Source organism: Cupressus sempervirens, chromosome 2 (genome assembly GCF_028749045.1).
Source record: "Cupressus sempervirens isolate cs-2001-9-10 chromosome 2, ASM2874904v1, whole genome shotgun sequence".
In the NCBI taxonomy this organism is placed as follows: domain Eukaryota; kingdom Viridiplantae; phylum Streptophyta; class Pinopsida; order Cupressales; family Cupressaceae; genus Cupressus; species Cupressus sempervirens.
The window spans coordinates 288,697,130-288,715,271 of NC_143119.1; the positions used below are offsets into that span (position 1 = coordinate 288,697,130).

The 18,142-nt window shown below is 35.0% G+C and overlaps 1 protein-coding gene across 1 annotated transcript in view; it reads right to left on the bottom strand.

The window, feature by feature from the left end:
• The window catches only part of LOC149572194 (protein PHYTOCHROME-DEPENDENT LATE-FLOWERING-like), a 181,615-nt gene that overhangs the window by 131,387 nt on the left and 32,086 nt on the right, over nucleotides 1-18,142 (bottom strand). Inside the window, exon 2 of the mRNA XM_089813458.1 lies at nucleotides 8,210-8,505. Coding sequence (XP_089669584.1) covers nucleotides 8,210-8,347 — 138 coding nt within the window. The 5' untranslated portion in view covers nucleotides 8,348-8,505. The remainder of the gene's footprint in view (nucleotides 1-8,209; nucleotides 8,506-18,142) is intronic.

Sequence of the window (18,142 nt, forward strand, 5' to 3'; positions counted from 1 at the left end):
TCAAAGATTACTCAAGTAACTAACAAGCCAAACTGAAGGGGATATATCCAAAAAAGATTAATTCTAGAAAGGCTAAAACAGATAAAGCCACATGATTCAAGTAGTCAGGGCCATATGATAGGACGATCAACGAACTAGCCAGGGGAGTCGACAGGAACAAAAAGGAAGATCAATGACATCTCTAGTATATATCGAAGTCCAAAGTTGCAAGATCAATAACTTCTACGATTATTATTCTTCATGGCTAAATAAAGGACTTAATGATGCCCATAGAAGAAATTGATAGGCTAAGAGCACCTATATAGACACTCCTACAAAGCAAAGTGCTCCTACTAGTTCCTTCCATAACATCTATGTATAGAGAAACCTTCAAAAGGATAGGTAAAATAGTGGTGTCAACATACATTAAGAAGGTAGGCAATGTCTCCCTATTCTATCGCCAGTTGTGTTCAAAATCGACATCTAAAATTTGACTAATGTTCGAACATCTAGAGTGGTCTTGAATAAGATTAGGCTCAGTGTCTAAAAAGTGCCAACCTTCCAAAGGTTAAGTTTCAAGAAACTTTTGTTGAGATAATGAAAAGGGGTGACTAAGGAACCTTCAATGTACTTATAAAAATAGTGACGTCTCTATCATATCCATGGTAGACAAGGAACTTGAAATAAAGTTCTTTGCGGCCCTTTTGGAAAGAATAGCGGTTGGATATGTTATCAACTTACATTTAGCAAAAGGTTCTTATCATAGAAAAGCAACTTGGCTAGGATAGGCTTCCAAGAAAGATCCTAACAAATGCCAAGGTTGGATTTACACCACCTGTGAACCCCTTGCAAGTTACACAAGGTATCTCTATTTCCACTTAATAGCTTACAAAATTCACAACTCTTGCAAACAAATAAGGTGAATGCACATCATCTTGTCAAGTGTAGCATAAATAAATAAGAAAATTGAAGGCGTTGGTTATAGCACGACACATTATCCTCCAAAGCAATAGCTGGCCAAAATATCAAAATGGATGGTATCGGAACAAATATTTTAGGCATTTGATGGTTTCTTGTAAATCCTATAACTTACATCTTCTCAATCTTAATTGTGATGTAAAGTGATTGAATGTTATGCAAATTCCATTTACGTACCAAATTTTCAATGCCATGCAATCCTCTCTAAATTCATCCTACAAGAAATATTGGTAAAATTATTAAATGACTTAATGAATGAGCAAGATGCTCATATATAGTGTACAAAGATGACGGTATTAGAAACATTCTAATAACGAAAGAATAGAATAAATGAATAATAAATTATAAAATTCGAAAAAGATTTTATTCTAATGCCCTCCCTTAATGATCAATCTGTGAACTACACCAAGGAACCCCCAAAATTTAACAAATTTATCTGGAAGGGGGGACTTGGTGAGAAATCGGCAGTTTAGTCCATTGTAGGAACAAACTGCAAATCTGCAAATTCATCTTCAACTAATTGTAGGGTGAAATTACAATTAATATCAATATGCTAGGTTTGCTCATAAAAGACTAGATTTAAAGTTTGAGCACCCCTCGATTGTTGCAAAAGAGGGTGACGTGCCTACCTAAGATATATGGTTGTTGGAAAGCATCCTGTGAAGCCAAACTACTTCACAACCTACTTCAATAGATTTGCAATATTTAGCTCTCATTGATGAAAGAGATATTGCTTGCTGCATCTTACTAGTCTAAGTGATAGCACTTATGCCCAAACAAAAGAAATATTCGGAAGTGGAACAAAGCCTCCCCAATCCGAGTCAGTGTAACTGATAAGTTGAGTCTCTTTATTTCGGCCCTTGAGAATACCAAAGTCTAGTGTGCCTTTCTTATAGTGCATGATACGCTTCCTTTTAGCCCATTGATCACAAGAGTTGCTATGAAGTAAGAGATGTAACATACTACAAAACTGAGATCAATTCTAGTGGCAATAAGATAGATCAAATTGCCCACTAGTTTCCTAAATGCAGATTCATTCTCAAAAGGAGAACCAAATTTGGATGACAACTTTAGACCAAACTCCATGGGTGTAGATGCAGATTTGCAATCATGCATTCTAAATTTGTCAAGAAGAGCCTGGGCATACTAAACTAAGAGATTAAGATGCTATGTGATTGATGCCAAACTTTAACAACTATGTAGTAGTGCAGAAGCCCACAATCGGTCATCTAGAAAGATTGGCATTAATTATGTTTGATTTCTTGAATCAAACATGTTAATATGTCAATGTTGATAAGATCATCAACATAAATAACCAAAAGGATGACTTCACTGTCAGTCGTCTTGACATACAAATTTGAGTCAAGAAACTCCTCTAGAAACCTTGATCTATGAGGTACTCATCAATTCTCAAGTACCATGCTCGAGGAGCTCGTTTGAGGCTATAGAGTGCTTTCACTAGTTTGAGAACCAAGTGTTCTTTACTAGCAACCTTGAATCCATGAGGTTACGTCATGTCACTTTATTCTATAAATATTTCATTCTATAAATCATCATCGAAGAAGGCACTTTTGACATCCATTTGATGGACTTTCCAATCACAGTGAGTCACTATGGCACGGACTAATCTGATAGTGCTCATCTTTGTTTTCACTGCAAAGGTCTCATAATCAATTCCTTCATGTTGGAAGTAGCCTTTGGCAACAAGATGAGCCTTGTACTTATCTAAAATGCCATTAGCCTTATTAAAATAATATTATATTTACTATAATGATCCTCTCAGGTTCTATATTTAGATTCAAATTATATTAGGGTTTTAGTCTGCTATTTCTAGTGTTGCAATTTTTCGTGAGTTTACCCTGTAATTTTTTATTTAAGGAGACTTTATCTCCTCAGTTTTACTGCAATCATGGAGACTTCTATTTTTAAAGTTGTATGGTATCACAGCAAGAGCCAGTCTAGGTATGACCCCCTTATAGGAGGATTTTAAATAATGCTTTCCTCAAAAGTTATCTATTGGGTTTTACTACTTTTTCCTCAAAATTATTTGGTGGGTTTGTTTTTTAAAATCCTCAAAAAACTATCAAGCGGCTTTTCATAATTTTTCAATTCAAAAAAAACTTTTGTAGGAATTTAATATTTTTCGTAAAAAAAAATTGTTGTCTTTAATAACTTCTTCCATTAAAAATATTTCAGGTTTTCTAACAGTCTTTTTAGCATAAAACCCTAAATCCAAAAATTGGATTTCAAGTTGTGAATTTTCTTGGGTTTACATTTTTCTCCCATTAAAAAGTTATTATTGGTTTTTTTTCCAACTTAAATATTTATTTGGAGGGTTTATAATATTTTACTAAAATGGTCAAGATTTTTACAATTCAATCTGGCAAGCTTTTATTGTTTCTCCTTAAAAATGATGTTTTGTTTGTTAATTCGTGTCTCGAATTCTATTGCCAACTATCTGTTTGGTTTTGATCAACTTTTCACCTCAAAATTTTTGTTTGGTTTGGATCAATATTTTACCTCAATCTATTATTCACCTCAAAATCATGTTTGGTTTTGGTCAATTTTTTCCTCAAAATTATTTCTAGTTTTTGAAATAAGTTAAGTCTATGTGGGATTTTTTGTCTAAATTTTCTATTTTAAGGTTTTTTATTGTTTTTTCCGAAAAAATAATGTTTTGTAAGCTTCAAATTATGGTACTTGTAATCTGTTTTGAGCCATCCTACTCATTTGTAAAAGTTTGAAGGCTTTGTTCATTTTTCCTCAAAATCGTGGCAATTTTCCTCAGTCTGTCAAAGGTTAGAATTTTGTGATGATCTCTGGTCAAAGGTTTTGCAATTCCTAGGAGGGCTAGTGGAAGAATCATCTCATAGCAGGTCTTCTGTTGCATACCATTCTTGTTACATCCCAGATTTTGACCTAATTTAAATTTATTTATAGTTGTTGAATTGAATGGATTTTCTTTCATAACCATGTGAAAAGAGTGATTAAATATATTCGTTGTATTCATTATGCCAACTGTTTAATGATGATGGTCATTATCCATTGTTTGTCATGTGATGATTAACAGTTGCTTGATTTCGATATTATGGTTAATAATTAAATTCCTTATCTACATTAAATGTTAATATGGATTTATCATGGAACGTGTTATTATCGTGGAAAATGTTGCATGGGTGATTGCAGGAGAAGATGAAGGGGAGAAGCATTGCTAAAAGAGATCAATGGAATGGGATACTAGCTTGGTCCAATTATCGGGTTGACAGGCCTGACTTTTAATTGTCTTGGCAAGGACCTAGCGACTTGAACATCAAGATACAATCGATGGACCCGCATGAGCTATTAAATAAACATCTAAAACATTAATAATTTTTATTTAAATTAATGCCTACCTCAAATAGTCTTTGATTAACTTTTCCACCATATCATTATAATGTATATTAATGTACGTGCACATAGATATAGGAATAAAGGTGAGAAAATAATATTATTTTTAAAAAATAAATAATATGATGCCACCTCATAAATATATCTACGTGCAAGTAGATAAATATTTTGTAATTACCCTTGATTTACAACCTTCAAATCTTTTTCCATATTTATTCAAATTCTTGCTAGTAACCGATAAAGCACATTTGGCATGTTGGCGTTCAAGAAGCCAAGTTCTTTCTTTTAAGTTACGGCTTCTTGAAAGCCAAAAGGTTTTCGAATACTTCTTTATATTATGAAGCCGTGAGAGACCATGAGCATCTTTATTCCACCCAATATCTCTACATTATTCCACCCAATATCTCCGCATTATTCCACTCGATATCTTTGCATTATTCCACCCGATAACTCTCTACATTTTTCCTTGCAACGAGTTTTCCATTTCATTAATATTTTGCTGAAGACATGATTGGTAATCACACTAAGAGCTGCCCCTGAAGTTAATTCCGTGAAGAAACTGAATATTAGCATCCAGCCAAGGCTCCAATACTTCTAAACTTACCAGGTTATGCAGTTGACTTACCATATCCAATCGATTTATAATATATTCTTTTTATCAGATATCACTACATTGTATTTATAGTAATAAGCTACAGATTCTTGAAATGTCATACATCATCCTTGTTTGATATCATCAAATAGTTCCTCCTTAAGTGAGAACTTCTCATGATAGGTCAATACCAAATATTCATGATATGATTTCACATCTTTATTTTACTGTTGAATGTCATGGTATTTATTTTGCAAAGATTATCTTTCTCAGGTCACAAATATGTGATATGTTGATAACATGTAATGTTCTTATATCGAGGATCAACAGACAAAGCCGATTGCTCTGAGTTTCGAACACCTAGGACTCACCGGCTATATAACCATGGAAAAGGTGAAGAGGTAAAATGGAAATCTGCAATAACATGGAAATAAAAGTCGGACATGACATAACAATTCTAAATTATTTTAAATCATTTAATAGCTCACGCATGTTCATACTTATTGTTCCCCTGTTGTCAAGTCGAGCGATGATGATCGGGTCATTCCAAACATCTTGGCCAAGGTCGTTAAAGGCATGTTTGCCATCTATGATCACTTGATATCAGTAGTGACAGTTATTCAGACATGTTCGTCCATAACTGTGTGGACATTCTAAACACCGAAATGCTCAGGTGGCTGGACTAAAGTATCCCAAGCCTGATCCCAAGGTAGAGAGGGTCTTTCTATTCAGTAGATTGTGTGGAGATGAATATGGTCCAAGGTTGGGAGGTTAAGCCTAATTGAATGCTTCTCCTCTTACCAAAAGCCAAGGCTTGCACAAACAATTAAAGGCTCACCAATTATTTCTCATATGTTCCTCTTTCTATTTCATGTTATGCATTTACTTTACTTATATGCAAGGAAAGATAGAAAATTGTTATTTTAATTGATCATTGTTACAATTATTTCCGTTGATCATTATTACAGTTATTTCAGTTATTATTACAGTTATTTCAGTTGAATGTTATTACAATTATTTCAGTTTGGTTTTGTTATCTTAGTGAATCGTTAGTAGTTAAAATCAATTAATGTCTCATGAAAAGGAATTCAAGTTATTCTGTTTCAATAATTAGTTGATGAAAACTCTTTCTAGATCACCTTTATTTTGTTATGAAAATCCGTTTGTTATAGTTCTAAAGAAGGGACACCCTTTGTTTTTTTTTGGCTACTCTTGGTCATTAACATTCTACAGATCCAGGGATGGTCTTAGCAGTGAGTGTCACAGCAGCAACAAAATGTTTTAGAGGATTTTATAGTCTTTGTAGGGTAGCACAATAACCATTAAGGGAGGGTATTAAAATAATATTAAATTTATTATAATGGTCATCTTAGGTTCTATATTTGGATTCAGAAATATTTAGTGCTTTAGTCTGCTATTTTTAGTGTCACTATTTTTGGCAACTTCTGCCTTATAATTTTATTTAATGAGACTTTGTCCCCTCAATTTTATTGCAATCATGTAGACAAATCTGTTTTTTAAAGTTTCAAGCCTTGTATTGCACTTTGTAGACCCATTTACATCCAATGGGTTTCTTTCCTAAAAGAAAAATTGACAAAACCTAGGTGCTATTTTTCAACAGATTATGATGCTCAGTGTTCATAGCTTCTTCCTACTCAGGTATCCCATTCGCCTCTATGTATGTTTGAGACGTGAATGTTAGCCATGAGAACAAAATTGACAGAATTAGAAGGTTTTGTCTTCTTCCAAGCAGTTCTACCTTTGATGAGCTCATCATCAAGAAGATCACCAATTTTTTTGCCCACCATTTAGGTCAAAAAGTAGAAGTGTCAACATCAGAAGCAAGAGGTGCAATGGGATCTTCGTCATCAAACAAAATATCAAATGAATCCTTAGCAAAATCAGGGGTGTAGCAACACGCATGGGTGAGCCTACAAGAGAAGGAACCGATAGAGAGGCAAGAATAGGAACAATTGGAGCCCTCTCAATTGAAGCCCTCCCATCAGGTTAAACTAATTGAGGACAGATACCCATGTCTTGAGCTTTGAGAGACTGATCCTTTGAATGCACAACTAGAGGAGAGAGTTGAACTAGCCCTTGTTCCTTGTCAAAGACTACATCTCAACAAAAGATGAGACAGTTACTCTCAATGTCAACCAGGTGGTACGCTTTGTGATTATCGTTGTAGCTGGTTACATTTGTGAGCCCTTGGACACATTGCATTGATCCTCATGTTGCTCTTATCACTGAGATTCTGATGTGTATTCATTTGCATGAACTTCTGTTGGTTTTAAGAGATCTCATTTTCATTCAAGAGATGGTGGAAGAGGTGAGAGATTTTGTCAACATTGATAAGAAACAGGCTTAGTTTCTCGGGTCCTGTAGTTGCTCCTCACTGAGATTCCAACATGGATTCATTTGTATAAGCTTCTGCTGATTACGAGAGATCTTGTTTTAATTTGACTAGTAAAGATGGCAAATTTTGTCAAAATCGACAAAAAGCAGGTAAATTTTCAGAACAGATTTGGAAGAATCTATGTCATGCTAGATATTTCAAAGCCTTTCATTCCATTTGGATTTTGTCCTCTCAGGGATCCTGGACTCAGTTTGTGTATTCCAAGGGACTGCCCTGCAGCTGGTTTCAATACAATTAGTTACGGCAGAAGTTAGCAAGATTTCCTCTAGGATTCTGTGAGGTTATTGAATTTTCCAATTACAAATATGGAATCAGAAATGTTAAACGTCCAGATGCAGATTTTGTTTGGAGAAGCCATGGGCATGTTCTATCTAAGTAAATGACTTCTTATCCAGTCCTACACAAGTGTGACGGGAGCCAACATGTGACTACTTAATGGACTCACTATTAACTGTGTATAATTTTGTTACAATTTTGGCGATCACACTCCTGTGATAGAGCTGTGTAGAAGTCTGTTGCCTCATTAAAGGGGTTAAGACTTTGCACATAGCTTGTATTGATGCACATTGAGATGTATTTGTACACTTTATCATTTACAAAGAATCCTCCCCAACATCTTTGTCAATGACTACTTAGATTGCATCTTCTTCTACAACAGGATTGGCAGCACAGGCTAATCTAACTACAGTTAACTTTGCAGATTTGTAGAGAGTTTCTAGAGTTTCCACAACCAACAAGTGACCCAACATTAGTTAATTACAATTATCAAAACAGATAAATTTTCAGAAACCCACGTTGCATGTTCTTTTTCAGTCCAAAATAGCAGCAATTCATGCAGGCATGCAAAAAAGTCATACCTCGGCTCTTCTCCTCTTAGGTTGATTTACTTCAGGAGGCTTCTCTGCACTATCCAATGAAGAGGGAATGGGTCTTTTTTTTATTGAAGGACTGTACTTAATCCCTGTCTTAGCAATCTTAAAAGAAATTCCCACCATTGTAAATCACTAGCACTTGCAACTTTAGAAGGTACAAGGGATGTGGCGATAAGAAATTTAAGGTAATGCCATCATCATTTCCTCCCTGCATCCAACCATTATTATCTTCATCCTTAACTACTTCAAGATTTTCCACAGGTCAAAGTATTTTGTTACACCTGCAAAATAAAAACATTCAGCAACAGAATAATTAAACAACTATAAAGATAGGATTTATGAAATACCATTCAGTGACATTTCGTAATGAAATACCAGATCAAGTAAACATATAGATATATTACTCACCCACAAAACTTGAAACAACTATACCTTCATCTAAAAAATATGAAAACGCCCATTCTTATTCTGACAAGCCAGTCCAAGCCACTATTGTTTTGATTAACATCATACATTTCACAGGTAACATGACAAAACAAAACCAACAGAGCTAACCAAAAACCAGGTAAGCTTAAATTTTAGCTATGGCCTTAACATGGGCCCTTTAATTGCTCACCTCTTTCTATAAACTTGACATCCTAAATCTTTGTTGAACTAAAATCCGCACTGAAAGTTCCTAAATGTCACAAGAAGAAACATAACCATCTCAACATTAAGAAGTCACTGGTGTACTATAAACTAAATCTCCTTCAAGCATTTCATTGGAATAATCTTAGTTTTGGTAAGTGCTGGAAGCAATAAGAGCTTAAAAATAATCAGTAACCCTTACAACCTCTTCAGAATCAAGATTAACAACTTCAATTATTTTCTAAATTTCAAGAGTAATGTACAATGGTTCCTCTTTTCTCCTTCTCAAAAATGAACATTATAGAACACATTGTTTTTCTTATATGTGCCCACAATTATTGACTTTCAAGGATGAGATGAACCTATTAATTGAGTAGCAAATGTATAAAGCACCAGGCTTGAAAAATATTAAAAAAGCAATAATTGAATTCCAGGAAACTATTGTATCTGCCCTACATATCAAGATCTGTTGAAAAAAAATGAGTTAATCCTTGTGGTCCAATGGAGAGTACATGCGATAACAACACTTGTATTTGGCAAACACAATAGACAAATTAACTTATCTGAAGTTGCCGCAAACCGCCATTACCCCACTGCAAGCTAGGGTTGAAATTGCTCTTTCTAAGCTATCGCTACTCCACAATTATTTTTAATTTGTAAAATCTACCATTTGCAATATTGAAATGCAGCAGATTGCGTAGGATCACATGTAACTCTAGTGAGGAGTAGAGCCATGACCTCAAATAACAGGTAGCCACACCAACAATCAAAATTTGGTCAAGGTAATGGTCCAGCATAGCCCATCCTAGGAAAATTTACGAGCCAAAGGTAAATGATAACCTTTGTAGCTTAAAAGTCAGTGAGAAATTGTATCCTAGATAAGACCATGATAAGGGGACGCCCAAAAAATGCATTCTACAACAAACAAAAATTCAAAAAGAAGGTGCCCAAATACCAACATCAGAAGGGCATGTGAAACAAACTAGTATACATGAATGCCTCATTCAAGAAAAATAAATAAGGATAATTAAAAATGCCATTTTAACTCCATTTTCAAAACCCAATCTACAAGTTATTCAAAGATACATATTCAGCACTACAGAAAAATCAAAAAAAAATTATCTACAACTAAAAATTATCGGCAAACACAAACTTCAAGTTTTAATCCACTTGTACAATTTATACAAAGTTAAAAAAAATAATCAATAAGCAAACCTATTAAATTTTTCCCACATAAAAACTTCAATAAAATGTGAGCAGAACAGAAACTCTGCAACACAGGTGTGATAAAAATAAAGAAAAATACCCAGACCCCCAAACTAAAACAATAGTAAGAAAAATTTTACGATAATTACATGAACAAGGAAAACAAAATAATCAAGAAACTTAAATTACAAAATAATTTACAGTTCAGAATATCTCTACGTGAAAAAACAAATAGGGATCTAATACTAGGCATCATGGTATTGTCATATATAAAAGCAGCCAAACATTAAACCACGGAACCAATACCTTCATTTAACAGGTAATAAGAGTATTATTTTAGAATGAACTAGACAAAACAAAAATGAAAATGATCCAACCTTGTACAGATTCCCCCAAAAAAATCTTGTTGCAGATTGTAGCTGCGATAGATATCTTTATCTTTGGGCGTTAATACTGTTATGGTTACTAAGATAATATCTTATACTTTCTATAATGATCAACTACTTGTTCGTAATCCGTCTTTCTGTCTAGATAGGAATGTTTCCTATCCTGTCTCTTTTATCTTCAGTCCAGATAGGAATGTTTCCTATCTTGTCTTCAGTTTTGTTTCTAATTTCATCTTCAATCTACATTGGTTTTTTTAGAAACAATGTCCTTGTAATTCTTTATAAGGAACACATTTGTTCCTCTGTTATTAAATCAATCGTCCGAAAATCCGTTAATCTACCAATTCTTAAATCTTGTAACATGGTATCAGAGCTAATACTAAATTTTTTTGGAAAATTTTATAATTTCTTCTTGAAATTATTTCTATTAATTTCTCTAAAACCCGCCTAGGCTTTTTTGCTTGGAGAAATTCGAATCAGAGGCATTACTTCAAATTTCTGAGATTTTTCACATAAACCCAACTAGGGTTTCCGTTTTTTTGTGAAGACTTTCCTTTTCATTCAAAATCTGAAAATCTCGACTTGGAAAATCGTGCCATTACCACTTGCAAAACGCGATTTACTAGTATCAAGCTCTTTTTTTTTGCTGGATAAAAATTGCGAGTTGCCTTTGAACTCACAGCTTTGGTCTTTGAACACACGACTTCCTTCTAACTCATGGCTTCACACCTGCTCCTACCACATCCGCCACCATTTGGAGGTTAAACTCTATGTTTAGTGCCGTCTCAGCTTGAAGTCGCGATCTAGGCAAATAGATCTGTCTTTTTTTCAGACAACCAACCATTTTTATCAATAGTTCGCCATTTTTTCCTGCAGATTCGACCTCCATGACCGCCACCTAATTTTTTGCCCAAAACCCTATTTTGTGGGTCTGAAATTTTTTTGTTTGTAGATTCTTGGTGGGTTTTTTGAGATCTCAAATGGGTCTTCATCAGCTTTTTGTGGGTGCCTTGTTTTCCATGCCTCGATTTTCGAGCCTACGAATTTGAAATCCGACTTCAAATTCTTTTTGGGTTTTGTATCAATTCTGGGTACCTATCAATTTTTTCTGGGTCAGCTAGGAATTTGCCTTCAAACCCATGCCTGTTGAATTTCGGTCTTGAAGTTTGTACCTGAATTCTTCGAAATGGCATCTTTGACTAATCTGATGTTGGAGGGCAGTCAACGATTCAATGGCCGCAATTATAACACTTGGAAGCAGCGCATGTTGACTGTCTTCGAGTACCGTCGTTTGGATGAGCTTGTTCTAGGCACAAAGACTCGTCCGACCTCCGACCAAGCAAAACAGGACAAGTTCAATGATCGCAATCAAGAGGCTGTTATGCTTCTCAAGCTCTCTATTATCGATGATCAGCTACCGCAGATCCCTTCCAACAAGTCAGCAGCAAAAATCTGGAAATATCTGAAGGAGCTGCATGAAACAATAGCACAAGTTGTCGAGCTACCTGATCAAGGTGAAGCTACATTTTTCGCCTTTTGAATCTGTTTCTGTTTTTTCTGGGTTTGTTGATTTTATCCTCAAAAATCATTTCACGTTGTCCGTAATATGCAAGGTTGCGTGAGATTCTGGGTTTTACCTTTTTTTCCACAAAAACGAAGTTTTGTAATTGCAACCTGTTTTGAGTCATAGCACTCTTCTGGCAAAACTTCTTGGTTTCAGCATTTTGTAGATCCAGGGAGGGTCTCAGTTATCCCACACTGTTCCGACATCCGTACGTTGACCATTAAGGGAGGGTATTAAGAAAATATCTTATACTTTCTATAATGATCAACTACTTGTCTGTACTCCATCTTTCAGTCTAGATAGGAATGTTTCCTATCCTGTCTCTTTTATCTTCAGTCCAGATAGGAATGTTTCCTATTTTGTCTTCAGTTTTATTTCTAATTTCGTCTTCAGTCTACATTGTTTCTTTTAGAAACAATGTCCTTGTAATTCTTTATAAGGAACACATTTGTTCCTCTATTAGTAAATCAATCATCCGAAAATCCGTTAATCTGCCAATTCTTGAATCTTGTAACAATGGTCACATTCAACTGAAAAGGAAATTTATGATAAATTGTAATATTAAATATTATGACGTGTCATACAACATGCGTTGAAGCATGGAAAAAAGAATGGTCATGTTTTGGGAATTTCAAGAGAACTTCGGCTGTAGTGCAACAAGTCTCTCTTGTGTTCTATATATCGCTTCAAGCGAAAGGCATTGTACACTTGAATATTTAAGATCAATAAAATGATTGTGTCGCTGGGTTTTTCCCTTCATTCTAGAAGGGATTTCCCAAGGTAATTCCTTGTGTTTTTTTATATCTATTTTATAGTTTCTTTATTGCTGATTATCATCTAATTTCTGGGCAAAAATCCAACATGGTATCAGAGCCAAGTCTGATAACAGTAATAAATGTGTGCTTGATCTGGCTGCTCGATCTCTATTTCTTTGTAAGAATGAGTTTGATATGAGTTCTGTGTCAAAATAAATTCCTTACAACTTATGTTTCATCTCTTGTGCATCTTCTCTTTGTTTGCTCATCATAACTTGTGTCTTGCATTGTGTGCATGATTATGGTCATCTAGTGGTTTATGCTTTAGAGGTCTCATCCTAAGATGCAATCATCGACTTTGCAAGGATGTCATTTAAGCTTAGTAACGATTGTCCCATTCACTTCCATGTGAATCACTCAGTATTATTGTGGTGATGGACTCATTCAAATGAAAAGAGTTTGAAGGGTTTCAGCGTGTTTAATGTTTTTGTGTATCATGTTTTTTATTTGCATAGGAAGCTTGTACCCTAAAATGTGTTTGTAGATCTGAAGCCAACTGTTTTTGTCTAATATCGATCTGGGGACTTTCAACATCTATTTCATCTCGACCAATTGATCTTTGGATGGAAAATGTTTAAGTGAGGAATCATGCAAAAATATAGAAACAACAATCAACAAGATCGCTTGATTGATATCAATATGTCACCTGTATCAATATCAAATTCAAGTGATATAGGTGGAAGATATCCATCTATGTTAATGTCATCAAATTTATTTCGATATCATGTGTCAGGGGAATCGATGGTTATCGGGATGAGATGCTTTCTTGCCAACATAAATGTTTCAACTCAACTTAACGTGGCATTTTGTAACGCTAATCTTTCAAGTTGTCTTTCACCTTGTAACAACGGTTTATTATGACCATGGTAGAAATTTATCAGAATGTTCACAATGGGTTAGAAGCACAAAAGTGGAAACGAAATAAGGAGCTGCAAGAGATGGGACCCCGTCTATCATTTCCTTCCCTTGCTCTTCTAATCTATGCAAACAAGTGGTCAAATGGACAGTTATAGAGTGACCTACCGTCATGTTATAGTTATACACTATTGTGACATTATTTCTACCTCTTATCAAATATAAAGTTTAAAATTGTTTGCAGAAGGGAGTTTATCTTCCATCTCACCACGTTCGCTGGAAGCATACTCAACCTAGGTCGTCGCCAAAGCAAACTCAATAAACCACTTGCGCCTCAAACCCAAGCAGACCAGGGTGTGGAGAAAGATTGCCTCGAGAGACAACATCAGAATTTAGGGGTGACTCGTGGGCATTTGTGAAATGGACTTCGGGACTTGCTTTCATTGGTGGTTTGGGTTGATTACAATTTGGGGCGGCGATACTTTTTTCATGGATATGTTCTCCAAGTGTTTACTGGATATGTTCTCCTAGTGATTACAGCAAGCTAAGAATATAATTATTGTTAAGAAGCATGGGTATATTATTTAGCTGAATTTTTTTTTTAATCTTCAATTACAGCCTATGTGTAACGGTTGCATGCACTACATCCAGTATTGATAGTTCTGTATATAATTTGTGTGCATGATCAAGAAGATTATATTTGTGATGACTATTTAATGAAGATTCTTGGTTGTAGGAAGCAACAAGATAAGGATTTCATATTCAAAGGGAGCATGTGATTCAAAGGGAGGATTCATTTGCTCTCTTCTTGCATGATGAAAGTAGTTCTTGATTGAGAGGGTCCTTGAATCCCCTCCATTCTTACATATGTTGTTAATATTTTGGTATAGTAAGTTTTTGAGACTCTTGCTGGAAACGAATCTTAGTTGTGATTGCATTTCTTGCTGATTGTGAGCTCTTATTCATAAAAAATTGTAAGGACTACCTGATAACTCTTTCACTTATGAGAGATTCATAGTGAACATGTAGAGAGAGTACATGTTGTCATCAAGTGGAAAGATTCCGCGATGGGAGTTAGAAGTCATGTTGAGAGTGTGACTGTATCACACTAAGAGAGTCCATGATAAAATATTGGTTGTAAACCTTACTAACTTGTCATGTTTGAGAGATTCCATGACAGCATCACATTGAGTGAGTCCGTGATGAAAGGTAATTGTGATTTTTTTGCAAGTCCGTCATGTTGAGAGATTCCATGACAGCATCACATCGACTAAGTTTGTGATGAAAATTGAATGTGATTTTTGCAAGCTTTTCATGTTAAGTAATTCCATGATTATTTGTTATGATTAAAAATTCCCATCTATCATGTTGAGTGATTCCATGATTACGAATAATTGTTACAAGTCTATCATGTTGAGTGATTCCATGATTATTCACAATGAGTAAACTTAGTGTCATGTTGAGAGATTCCATGACACCACGTTGAGAGATTATGTGATGAAAGTTGGTTGTGTTTCTTGCAGAGCTTTCATGTTGAGTGACTCCATGAATCTTATAGGATCTGTGTCGTTAGATTTTATCATTGACATTCTGGTTGTAGCTTTGCGTGACTGTTCAACTAAAGATCTCTCTCTCGCTAAGAGGGAGTGTTAGAGATTGTAGCTACAATAGATATCTTTATATTTGGGCATTAATACCATTATGGTCACCCTTCAACTGAAAAGGAAATTTATGATAAATTGTGATATTAAATATTGTGACATGTGTCATACAACATGCATTGAGGCATGCAAATACGAAGTCATGCTTTGGGAATTTCAAGAGAACTTCATATGTAATGCGAAGAGTATCTCATGTTATATAAATTGCTTCAAGCGAAAGGTATTCTACACTTGAATATTTATGATCAATTTAATGATATCTTTTTGTGGCTGGGCTTTTCTGTTGAGGCATGGAAATACAAAGTCATGTTTTGGGAATTTCAAGAGAACTTCAGATGTAATGCGAAGAGTCTCTCGTGTTATATATATCGCTTCAAGCGAAAGGCGTTGTACACTTGAATATTTATGATCAATATAATGATATTTTTGTGTGGTTGGGCTTTTCCGTTGAGGCATGGAAATACGAAGTCATGTTTTGGGAATTTCAAGAGAACTTCAGATGTAATGCAAAGAGTCTCTCGTGTTATATATATCGCTTCAAGCGAAAGGCGTTGTACACTTTATTTATGATCAATATAATGATATTTTTGTGTGGCTGGGTTTTTCCCTTCATTCTAGAAGGGTTTTCTCAGCGTAATTTATGGTGTTTTTATTTCTCTTTTATGGTTCCTTTATTACTGTTTATCATCTAATTTCTGGGAAAATATTCAACAAATCTCACTAAAGCATGGCTAGTGACTTCTCTCACTCTTTTATAAATATAAGGGGAAGTTGCATTTGGAAAACACATACCAAAATATTATGGCAGTGCTTAGTACATTTGTAGCAATTCCAAAAAATCAACATGATATTAGAGCCAAGTTGTAGATGTACAAAAGCCAGCAAAAGATTATTAGAAAGAAAATGCCAAATTTGTCAAAATAGCCGACAAATGAAAGAGAGAACATTAAAACTCTCACCTTGGTCGTCAATCAATCAAAAAAAGACGTATGTAATTAATCACAATAGAGACAGACTAAAAAATCTTGTATATATCAATGCCCATAAGCTTGTCTTCTATCTACGGTATATGCATGAGTTATGTGTGAGTGCTAGCAACTTCATCCTCAAATTCACCATACTGACTGTTTCGGTGGTAGAAATAAGAAATATTTTTGGTCTTATTGGGAGAAGCAATGATAATAAAACCGGTTTTGGCGATGGACTCGCTTTCTTTATAGCACCTTTCGACTTTGAACAGCCCTCCAACATTGTCGAGGGACTTCTCGGCTTGTTTAATGACACCACCTCTACCGGATCAAACTATCAAATGGTTGCTCTAGAATTTGACACTTACCACAATGATTGGGATCCTGATGACAACCATGAGGGAATTGACGTCAGCAGTATAATGTCCAAGGCAAATCTTTCACTGCTAAACTTTGATGAAAGCTAGAACCTTTCTGATAAGAATCTCAAGAATGAAGAGCAATGGGACGGGTGGATAGATTATGATGGAAGGGCAAAGAGATTGCAAGTGTTTCTCTTTTGTAACTCCAATGATACTAGTATTACAGAACCTCTATGCCAATCTTGTTTTATGATATAGATCTGCAAGACTTTCTTCCAGAGAATATCAAATTTGGCCTCTCGGCTTCAACAGGGTTGCCCGTAGAGACACACACTGTGAACGCCTAGGATTTTTCAATGCTTTTATTATTTCTCTTATGTTTTCATAAAGTGATTACCATCGATGTGCGGGTTTCTCATCCCAAACACACTATCAACGGGCCCAATCTGTGGTATACTATCCAACGTAGTGTAGACTGCACACCTTTCTGCAATGTAGCAGGGAACCCGATTGAAGTAATCCCATCATCTATGCCAATGACACGTTGGATGAGGCATTATTATTGACTGAAAATAAGAAACAAGGTGGTCCAGTTAGCATAACATTAGGCATCCAAATCTTGTGGGCTCGATATGTGATATTCATATGCAGTTTTAGATGACTAATTTGCTTTTTAATGTTTGTAATTCTTGCAATGATCGAATAGCGTGCATGGTGCCATGCTCGAATACCTTTGTGTCACGTTCTCTACAGTGATCAATGTCTGGTAAACCCATATGATTATTGGACGGCTCACATGATCCATTGATCCTATCACTTGAATGGTGTTTTACTTGTGTTGATACAGGCTTCTTTTGAGACAGAGCAATGCACAGAGAATTGTGATATATAGTGAGCTCAAGTATAAAGTGCCAACAAACCCAAACAAAACTGTAATCAGGCAAACCAAGAGTGACATAAGTAGAAGTGGAAAACCAAACACTTGATAACCTATACAAAGTGTATCAGTTAGTGACCCAACATACATGAGCACACACTCCTTAGATCGGTCTAGATTGGATGGATCTATTAAGAATTTTGGTTGTGGACCCTAACTAGGTAAGTACATGCGTATGATTTTAAGTTCCTTTTCATGTTGTTATAAAATATATGATTTAAGCTCCCTCTATTGATATGTTAATAGATATATGGTAAGTACTTAATAAATATGAAATGTAAATATATATGTGTGTGTGTGTGTGTGTGTGTGTGTGTGTGTGTGTGTGTGTGGAAATCTATAACATTAATATGTTTTAATTTAATAATTTGACATTATTAAATATAGAAGGATTAATTACTGTTGAGATGAGAATTTTTCCTGAGTACTGCATTTATCTATTTATTGAAGTCTCTCTCTTATTTTTTTCAATTCATACTTTAAGAGCTATTTGTCTTGATCTTTTCCTTTGAGTACATTTGTTTTAGGAAAAAAGAA